Below are 10827 nucleotides of genomic sequence, written 5' to 3'. Positions count from 1 at the left end.
GCTGTAGCTTGGGCTGAGGAGTTACTTATTTGGCCTTTCATTTGTAAGTAAGTAAGTCACCAATCCTTCCCCTCCAGGGCATAGGTAGGCCAGTTATTAATAAAAGAATACTGACATCCTTTGTTCATAGTGGTAAAATTGCCAGAAGCAATTGAGGATCCTGATCATGTAAGTCTTAGTATTTGGAGGAACCTCATTAAGTCATTTGGAGGACAGCATTCTATAGTTGAAGATGACTAGCTCTACAATCCGAATATTTGGATAGAGTACTGACTGTACTATTAACTAATTTAGCTTTCTTCACTAAGTGCCCACTAAGACTTACGTGATCTGGCCCAGGGTATCTCTCCAGTCTTCTTTGATAATCTTTACTTGTTGCTTGCTCCATTTCAGCCTCTGTGCCATTTCTTACACATTTTAAAGACATGTTCTTGCTGCCAGGCTTTCTGTACTTACTGTTATCTCTGTCTGGAATGATCTTTCAGATGCAGGCTGACATTTATTGAGCAGATCCAGTATGTTTCAAGGTGTTACAAATGCATGGCATGTTAATCTGGGTGAATTCTCATGATAGCTGTATGAAGTGTGTGGTGTGACATTGAATGGATGAGAAAAGGAGGCAGAGTGATTCTGTCAGAGGCAGAACTGGAACCAAGGCAGTTTGGGTGGGAGCCCAGGCCCTCATAAAAAGGGCTCTCTTGGTACACAACACCCAGGGTGTGGTTCCCACCCTTCCTTTAACCTCAGAGCTCTTTCTTGGTGAGCATTTCCTGACTATCCTATTTAAATTTTTTTTACGATCATGTTTGTTTATTTTGAGAGAGAGAGAGGGAGAGGGCAGGGGAGGGGCAAAAAGAGAGGGACACACAGAATCTGAAGCAGGCTCCAGGCTCTGAACTGTCAGCTAGAGCCCAACATGGGGCCCAAACCCACAAGTTGTGAGATCATGACCTGAGCTGAAGTCGGTCGCTCAACTGACTGGGCCACCCATGTGACCCCTGACTTTCCATTTAAAGAGGAATCCCTATAAAGGAAGAAAGGAAGGAAGGACGGATGGAAGGAAGGAAGGAAGGAAGGATCCCTGTGACTCTGTTTCTCTTTACTCAGCTCTATATTTCTCAACAGCACTGCATATTACCTGATTTATATTGCCTGTTTGCTTGCTTATCACTTTATCTCCCTCACTAGAATATATATTCTATGAGGGCTGGGCATTGTTCTGATCTGTGTTATCCCTCTATCCCCTGCATCTAGAAATTTACTGAAATGTACTGAAAGAAGTGTGTGAGTTGGGTTAGAATTTTTATTGTATTTAAGATATCTTATTTTTCAAACATTTGCAGAGCACCCTTTTTTGTGCTAGATTCCATGGCAGGTTTTGGAAATATGAAGGTGAATGAGATTGATGGGACCTTGTACTTTCCTGCTTTTCCTGAGGCTTTAAGGGCATAATAGAAGAAACAAACATGCAACTAACAGGCGGTTGCCAGGCTAAGCATTCTATTAGGGCAAATGTAAGGTGCAGTAGGGAAGTGAGGTTCAGGTAAAGCTACTCTGAAGGGCTGATACGCATGCTGAGAGCTGAAGGATGGAGCTGCAAGACCACCCTAGGGCAGAGCAGATAACAGAAGGCCCTGAGAGAGCACATTCTGGTTCAAAAGCAGTTCACTATGACTGTGAGGGGCAGAGCTGACTATCCGAGTCTGGAGAATAAAGTTGGGTTTTCAAGTGCCTTGAAAACTATTCCAAGGAGTCAGGGCTTTGTTGTCTGAGCAATGAGATGTCCCTGAATGGTTTTTAAGTCAATGTAATTTTGATTTCGTATCTGATTTAGTTTATAGCCTTCGGCCAGGTAAGTTGGCAGTATTTCCACTTTCTGGATGGGATGAGTGAGGCCTGAATAACACATTTAAATGTTGGTGGAGTTGATTTAATTCTCTCAATGATATTGCTATCAGGACTCCTAACATACCTTCCAACCCTCTCTCCTTTTTTTCTGGTTGTTGTTATTGGCAAAAGTCAAACATAAAGCTGCCCACCATCCTTATCTTTCTCCAAGGAACGTCCATGTACTCACACAGCTTCCAATAACCAGACCCCTGAGTGGAAGCCAGTGACCTCAAGGGTGGCGGGACTTGTGTGCGGATGGACACCATATTGTGCATTGGGCTAGAATTCTCTGCTCTTCACTAAGAAGCTGGATTTATACCAGGAACCTCTTATCTGAAAAGGCGACTCTGGACTGGGGAGAACAGAGCTGGTTTGACAAAGTAGAGAGGCTCTCAATATTGGTCTGCCCACGCTTTGGGCATGTGTGAGCACTCACAGCAAAACACAGCTGGCATGTCTAATTTTAGCCTTGTCTGCCTTGAAAAGAGACCCTTAAAGGAAATATATTTTCTCTGAAACAATTTGTATTATTAATGTAATAGCTGATAGACCTGTCAGAATACTGCTTATTATTGGTGGGGAAAAACTCTGCCAAGTAAGTATGATTTTTTGTGTGTGTGTGATGTTATCAGTAAAGTGATTAATGCACTCATGAATCAAAATAATTATAAAGAGATAGACAGTGAGAAAACCAGTGATTTTATTTATAAAGACACCCGTCAACCTAGTGGGATACCTCTTTTGATGCTTACAAAATGGATGTAAGACTGAGAGTGACCATTTCTGCTCTAGTAAGTCAGTCACTGTGATCGAACAGTAGTCCCGGAGTAGACTCTACAATTTCTTCGCTACTTTTCATTCTCCGTGTCCTCCAAGAAGAGTTTCTGAACCGGGTCTCAGATTCATCTGGCTTTATATGTTAACAGGTTTTGAAAGCATCTGAGACACCCTGTTTCCATTTTCACCAGCAAGGGTTGTCCCTCTGCCTTTATTTATTATTTTTTTCTTTCTCTTCCTTTCTCTCTTCGTCTTCCCTCCCATGGTCTTCTGTGTTTTGTTTAGCAGGGTAGCATACCTTGCAACTTGGCAAGAAAAAAAAGAAAAGAAGGCAGCTCTTGTGGGGGGGGGGGTAGATGAAGGGAAGGATAAGAAATAATCCACCGCCTGCATTTGAGTTCCCCGGGTTCAGTTCCAGCGGCAGCCAGCTGGCTGCAAAAATTGCTTTGCTATTCGAGATAGCCAGCAGAGGGAATCGGAACTTTGCTTGCAGCAGGGGTTGAAGCAGCCTTTTTTTTTTTTTTTTTTTTCTTGGAGGAAATACTGCAGCCTTCTGGACTGCGTACGCTGCTCCCTGGAGAGGCTCTCTCGGTTCCACCCACCGGCTGGAAGGAGGGGAAGTGAATGAAAGGACAGGACAAGCCCCGAACACCATGTCACTCTGGGAGGGAGACAGCAGCAACTAAGCTGTGCGAGGTTTTTTTTTTTTTTTTTTCCTTTTTCTTTTTCCCTTTCTTTTTCTTTCTTTTTTTTTCTTTTTTCTGTTTCTTCTTTCTTTCTCTTTCTCTTTCTTTCTTTTTTTTTTCTTTTTCTTTAAGGTGGGGAAAGAGACAAACAGGAGACAGGAAGCTGATCTGCAAGGATTCGGAGTTGTGCTAAAAGGACTTTGATTTTTTTTTTTCTCTCTCTCTCTTTACAAACGCTGGCAATTGACATCACTACAGACAGCCTGGTAGAGAACAAACTGCCTCATCCCAAGTGGACCCTGGCAGCTGGGGGAAGGAAGGCAAGATCTGGGGAGGCTGTGTCTGTTGGTCTTTTTTCCTACCGATACCCCTCCTTTTTTTTTTTTTTTTTTTTTTTTTTGGTGTGTTTCTTTTTTAAATTCTTGCTGTGTTGGAACTAGCGAGTGGTGGAAGACGAGGGATTTCTGAAGCCTCATCAGTCATCGAGACTGTCAGGAATAGTGGTTTAAGAGGAAGCTCGGCCTGGGGCACTATACCCTGTCATCCAGTTCCCTGCCTCGGAGATAAAGATTCCAGCTACATGGGCAAACGCCTGGATCAGCCACAAATGTACCCCCAGTACACTTACTACTATCCTCACTATCTCCAAACCAAGGTATGGCTCGACCCACAGTCTGGCAATCAGTGTGGTATCCTTCTGCACTTGGGATGGGAAATAGACAGGCATGTGAATTATTATTTACCTCCCCTTCCCCATCACCTCTTCCTGCTTCTTTGAAATTAGTAACATACCAAGGGAGTTAATGAGGCAGAGGAGAATATAAGAAGAAAGCAAGCCCGGGATTGTGGCTTTCTCTTTTAGGAGAGATAATAGTTTCGCTCGTGTTCTTTTGTTGTTATTTGGCAACATGAAAATGTTCCTGATATCCGTAGTAAAGTCCTTTGCAGATGGACAGGGTTGTTAGAAAGGAGATCGTAACAGTGATTATCAGGCACAAGAATACAATTTCAGGGGCTTTTCTGGTGAGCTGTTCTTTGTTTGTGGCTCTAAAAGGGTTTTTCCCACTGGATAGGACACACCAGGGTGGGGGCAACTCAAACTTTTAATCGCTGAGTATAAAATGAAAGAAGGCTGTGGGAAGGTATAGTACAGCTGACTAAAGTCCTTTAGAGTTTGTTTGGGCGTGTTTTGTGTGTGTGTGTCTGTGTGTGTGTGTGTGTGTTTTATTTGCCTTACATATTTTATTTTATATCGAGGATGAGCAAGATGCTAGAGACTGAATTTTGGAGCTTTACCATAGGTGTTCTTTACTTTTAGAAGCTCTGTTTTTCTGTGCTGGCTGCCATCAGGAGGCCTGGGTCTTGAAACGGGATGCAATGTAACTGATGATAATTGGACGTGAATTGGTTAAATACTTGAATCTTTATGTGTGTGCTCAAATGATCATTACGGGGCCAGTGGCAAGCCCACGTAACGAAGCAGTGGGCAGTGCCAGCCGTGAACTTTATCCTGCACTTCAGACATGAAAGACTCTCAGGTGTGAAATCACTGCTCCAATTTGTCAATTAAATTGGACTTGACTGGGGTGGGGGGGATGTTGGTGTAGTTACCACTTTGAACGCATGGGTTATATTTCTATATGGATGATATTATTTTGTATTGCATTAGCCAGACTCCGCTGTCTTCTTAATAAATAAATATGCCGAGAGTGAACAAGGCGTGCCTGAGTGATCTGTGCTGTCACTAGGACTCGATGATGTGATTAGTGTTTGGTAATTCATGCTGTAGTTAGCTCTTATTTATTCTGTCTCATCAAACAATGCCTATTTGTAAACCAGACCAGGCAGCCGACTTTCAGAATTACATTAAAAATTGTTGCTTTTTTCCTTTCTTTTTCAATCGCTCTATGACTCGCCCTGCCCCTCCAAGGTCGACTCACATTGCTTTTTGCCTTTGTGAGCATTTAGTTTGTGCTGCTGCTGCTTAAATAGACCAGCCCTCCTGCTCCAGTGCCTTGAGATTTAACTCTTTGGGGGATTGGGTAGAGAATGCTGCCTGCCTTCCTTAAGGAAATGGCAAAGCAAGGACAAGTTAAAAAAAAAAAAAGGAAATTTATAGTCATTTCTCATCCCCCAAAGAAACAAAAACAACAAACTCAAGGGTTCCATGAAAAATATCGGACATTCCATCCCTTTTACTCATTTGGCTAAATTTTTCCAAATGTTTCAAAATTCATGCTTTCTTTTTGGGTCTTTTTTTTTTCTATGAAGTATATTCAGAAAAGAAACTTCAGATAAAAATGAATGGAATAATGAAATAATTGCTTTCCTGCTTGAGATTTCTTTTAACTTATTACCATCAGGAAATAATGTGCGTATTATATTAAGGACAGGATGCTAGATGAGCTACACTGATGGGAAGTGTGTGTTTGTGTGTGTGTGTGTGTGTGTGTGTGTGTGTGTGTGTGTGTGTTTGAGAGAGAGAGAGAAGGAGGGAGAGAAGGAGAGAGAGAGATTAGGATAAAGAGGAAAAGTGAAGTGACAGAAAAGAAGAGAGCCTAAAAAATACAGAGGGAATTAAAAACAATCTGTTTTGGGGTCCTGTGTAGTTTAGTGTTGTGTAGACAGGCGGCATCTGGATCTTGTTACTTTCAAGCTAGTCAAAGCCATCAACTTCTGGAACATTTTTAAAGAAGCTAGATCCATTAGGTGACCTGAGCTGATATTTGGGTAATCAGATCAGGGTGGTAGGGAATATAAGATCAGCTCCTTTGGCTATCCTGGTAGTTCATATTGATTATTATGTTGTAAAATTTCGACAGTGCTGTGAAGTTGTCGAATGCTGTTACGGTGGCTCTGAAATGACAGACATTAATAACATTCCTGGAAGCTGAAGATGTGAAAACGTGCCCTGGTTTGAAACGTGGGCGCACAGGGGATGGGAAGAAGGGTCAATCATATTTTCAAATGTGGGGGCTTCCTGACAGCATGAACACTATGTAATAAAGTACCATCATGCCCCCGTGTAACATGAACACAACTAGGTTATTTCAGTATCATTTTTTTGGCTTGTTTTATGCTTATATCTTAAAATTTAATCTATAATACTTTTGAAGGAAATGCATGCTGCTCATGTTTATTTGGTAAGCCCAGGTGGAATTCATAGATTCTACTGTCCTTCCAGCCTTGGGTTATAGTTATAATCCATTTTTGAAATCATAGCTGTTTAAACTGATGCTGGTATATAAGGAATACTCATGGTTGATAAAAATAGAATTCTGTGGTTGACAATAAAAGTCATGTTCTGGTGACATCATAATTTAAGCTGTTGTCTAAATTCAGGTGTTTTCAACTAATCAACAAAAGCTGTTTACTGACATTATTTTGGGTTGGAAAATCTTTATGGGATCGTTACAGAACTGAAAGGTTCACTATTTATTGTATTCATTCAGAAAGTGCAAAATACTGAACGTTTTCTTTTACTTCAATGTGTGTATTGAATATAGCTGCTGTTTTATTATGATAAAACAAAATGAAAGTAGGATTTTTAAATAAATGGAAATGTTTCTGTTTCCTCAAATGCAATTAAAGTTTTAGAAAAACTTGAGACGCTTCCCTGCCTTCTCTGCTCCTCTTATTTCCCACCAAATTAGAACCAATCCATTAACTTTGTTGCTTAAAAATAAAATATAATAATAATAGTAAGACATTTATGCTTTTCTCCCTTTGAATAATTTTCTAAATGCTTAAAACAATAGATGAGAAAAATGTACCTGTAAGTTAAATGAAAACCAGTGGCTGACTGGTGGCTAGCTATGCCTTGCAGCAGTGTTGTTCCAGAATGCTTACTCTCCAAGACCTCACGTTCAAAGTTGTCATTTGTCAATTTTCTTTTGGCCATTTTTCTTTTCCTCTCGAAAGAACCAGTTTCAAAAAGAAACGTTGGTTTTGGTTAAGCAGTAAAGAAGAAATCTTGGTGACATGTTGTAATATTTATATAAGAGACATAACTGGATTAAAAAAAATCTTCATCAAAACAAATTTGCTGTTTGAAGGCCACCCAGAATAATAAGCAGATTTTAGAGAACGGGGACCAAAAAAGGGTTCATGAGCTTAATGATAATATCTATAATGATGTTTGACTGAGTTGTAACCTAATATTTCTCAGTAATTTTGTTCTAGCCCATTCAAAGTAGCTAACCTGTTGCTTTTGCATTGTGAGAGCCAGGGTGAATTTCAATCTGAATTTGAGGTACTTTGGGGCGGTTTCTTGGCAAAACAGCTTAGTCAAACTAGGAAAAGTAAAAAGAGTGAAACATGGTCACAGCCCGGCGAACTAATATTTTGCAGCTGAGAAATAGGTATTTCTCTCATAAATGATGCTTCGAAAACTTGGGTCATCCTTCCAAAACTTTAAACTTCGTCCAGGCACCCACAGCAAGCTTGTCCTTCCTTCTGTTTCCTTCCCCTGACCAGGTCACGACATTTCTACCAATCCAGGGCACAGTTTCTACTCACGCTGCTTTTCCATCAGCCCACTGCTTTTGCTTCTTTGGCCGTCCACTCCCCCTGAAGATCTTACAGAAATGGGTTCAGACTGTGGGACCCTATAGGGTTTTTCTGGCTGGTGGTACTCAGATTGTATTCAGAGCATGGTGTGAAGTTGGGGTCAGGTGTAAGGAGTAATTCATCAACTGCACACCGATTTCAGGCTGAGTTTCTAACCATCTGCAGCCTGGACAGCTGCCCATCTCTCAAAGTCTAGCTAGAGCCCAACTGATTGTGCCATAGAAAGAGCAAACACTTGAAACACAAAGGACTAAGGAGGAGGTGAAGGAAGAGAGAGGCTCCTAGGGGCAAAGGATATTCTTAAAGATGTAAACGTACAAATCCTTCAAAAGCAAAACAGAACAACCCCTTAACATACTTCTTGCACATGAAAATGTAGAAAATCTTGCAGAGGGAGGGAATGAGTTTAGAATTTCCTTAGTACTTCCTGCCTCAGATTTGCATTGATAGCCAGAGTTGGTAACTTGCCAGTTTTAAAACAGCCTTGAAAACTCCCAAGTTCTGTTTTCCTTTGAAAGCCTGAAACATACAAAACTGGTTTTCTAAAAATCTTCCAGCAAGAGAATTTTTAGGTACAACTCCAAATATTTCTTTTGCTTCAAGGGGGTGGGGGGTAAGGTGGTAATATGAAACTATGATGAATCTTGTCTCTCTTTAGAATGTATACAATTTTAATTGGTTTTAAGTAAGAGAAAAATAGTTATAGGGGGTCACTTTCCCTTTCTAGTTGTTTTGTTTTCTTTACTCCCCCCCCCATTTTTATTATCATTGGGTTTGTCTTTTCTATAATATAGTCATTGTTTCACTAAGTTGAGTGCCTACTTAGATGGAGGAAATATGTAAAAAGTTCATGTGTTTTCTTTCTTCAGAATCATGCCAAATTCAAAGGAAACATGTAAATTTGTTCTAACAGTATCTTTGTAATGCAGTTTGCTCTTGCTTTCTCTCAATAATAAAATTAAAACTCAACATTATTTCTATGAAGTAATTAAATCTATTAGAGGGTTGGAGGTAGGGGTGATTTGCAAGGAGGGAGGCAAAAGAAGGGAAGGAGGATGTAAGTTCATCTCAGGTCTTTCTGGCTCCAAGAATTCTGGAAAGCTTCATTTCTTGCACTAATATGATTTTTACACAATCCTTTTTGACATTATCAGTCTTTTTGGCAGAGAGAGGGCTCCGTCACAATTATGCCCATGCCAAATTCTAAGGAAACCAGTCTTTTCCTTTAAGAGAAAATCTTTCTAGTGTCGGACTTCTTATTCAGAGTAAATGGTTGATGTTTATCCAAAATTGGCTTCGAGTACTACATTAAAATTGTGTTTTGTAACAGTCTCATAAGCCACAGCTGTATGTGATTAAATAGTGTAATATCAAAAGCATATGAGAATAGACTTCTTTATGCTATAGCTTTTGCACAGCAAGAGAGCAGATGAAACTACAAGGGCAACAGTGTACTTGTGTGTCGTAATACCTGTGTCGAGGATACGCGATGCTGGTCTTTGCAGTAGTGGTAAAAATGCTAGAACTGCCTTGGACAGGATTGAAACATACACTTTCTGAAGATGGAGACAGACATATGATACCAGTTTTTAAATATAGAGTGCCATTTAATTGGAAAACCCATATTTACTGAAGGGTCTGTAACCAGTGCCATTGGAAGGGGCATCATGACTCCCAAGGAGCACCGCCTTCAAAGAGCCAAAGCGAAATTTCTCGTTTCTGTTTTGAAACCGTCAACTGTTTTTCTCCTGCTTTTTTTTGTTTTTATTTTTGTTTGTTTTTTGTTTTTTGTTTTTTGTTTTTTGTTTTTTTTGTTTTGTTTTTTGCTACTTTAATCTGTGGAGCTATTGTAAGAAAATTTTCAGGCTGTTTATCCCTGAAGATGGGTAACAAGGACCAGTAACTTAGAAAGAACAAAATAGATAACAGTGTGATTCTTTTTTTAAGATATTTGAAAATAGGATATTTGGTTTTCGATGCATATTGCTCTTCTGTGGCCTGTGTGAAAAAGAGCATAATTACACAAAGAGACACAACTTTTGGGTCTGTTTTTTATGGGATGTTTTACTTCCGAGTTTTTGGAAAAAAAACAAAAACAAAAACTATTCATGAAAATGATAATCGTGAGTTTATTAGAGTTGTAAATCTATAGGATACTAATACTAATAAAAGATTTATTAGTAAGTCATTGTTTTCAGGTCCTTGAAAAAGTGTATAGGGGTGCCCGTTTTTCAGATTTCAGACACTAGAAAGCAACTTGGAAAAGGAAAAAAAAAGGAAGGGTTGAGAGAGGTAACTTGGATTCTGTTTAGTTTTGTTTTTCATGTTGATATATATAGGCCAAGAATTTGTTCACATTTTAAATGTTTGGTTTTTTTTCATATAGATTTATTGGTCAGGAAGTATATACCATGTGGAATCAGCTATACGGATAAAGTTTTGTAATTCAGAACATCGATGTCTAATGGGTAACAAATTTCAAGAATATGGATAATAAATGATAAGACATGGATTCTGGTTTTGTTTTGTTTTTGGAGGGAGGGAATTCTCTGAATTGTGTGTCAACGAGTTGGTTTCTAGGTCAGGTTCTCTAAGATCTCTTCCAGGCTTAGCATTTGTGACTCTCACTTTTGAGATAAATGAGCCTGCTTTGATGCATTCGTGGTACTGGGAGATGACCTTGGTTTTGTGCCATTGGTGAGTTTTTGTTCAGCCCCCCATTGCTTTCTCCAGAGCAGATCAAATGCTGCTTTGCCGACTTTGGTGATTTGACGAATTTAACTGTCTGCATCCTTTGCCACATCTAAACCCAGTGCACCCAGAGAAACACATCCATCACCTGGGAGTGGGTGGAGAGCAATTCCCAGGGGTGGGACAGAATGACAGGCATCATTTTATCATGGCC

At 39.9% G+C, this 10827-nt stretch overlaps 1 protein-coding gene across 6 annotated transcripts in view; it reads left to right on the top strand.

The window, feature by feature from the left end:
• Positions 1–3250: 3250 nt before the first annotated feature.
• Positions 3251–10827, top strand: part of RBMS3 (RNA binding motif single stranded interacting protein 3) — a 727926-nt gene continuing 720349 nt past the window's right edge. For all 6 annotated transcript variants that reach the window (XM_047874915.1, XM_047874917.1, XM_047874913.1 and 3 more), the window contains exon 1: positions 3251–4008. In XM_047874915.1, coding sequence (XP_047730871.1) covers positions 3934–4008 — 75 coding nt within the window. In that variant the 5' untranslated portion in view covers positions 3251–3933. The remainder of the gene's footprint in view (positions 4009–10827) is intronic.

The sequence above is a fragment of the Prionailurus viverrinus genome, chromosome C2 (assembly GCF_022837055.1).
Source record: "Prionailurus viverrinus isolate Anna chromosome C2, UM_Priviv_1.0, whole genome shotgun sequence".
NCBI lineage: Eukaryota > Metazoa > Chordata > Mammalia > Carnivora > Felidae > Prionailurus > Prionailurus viverrinus.
This window is presented reverse-complemented; position numbering and strand designations above follow the sequence as displayed.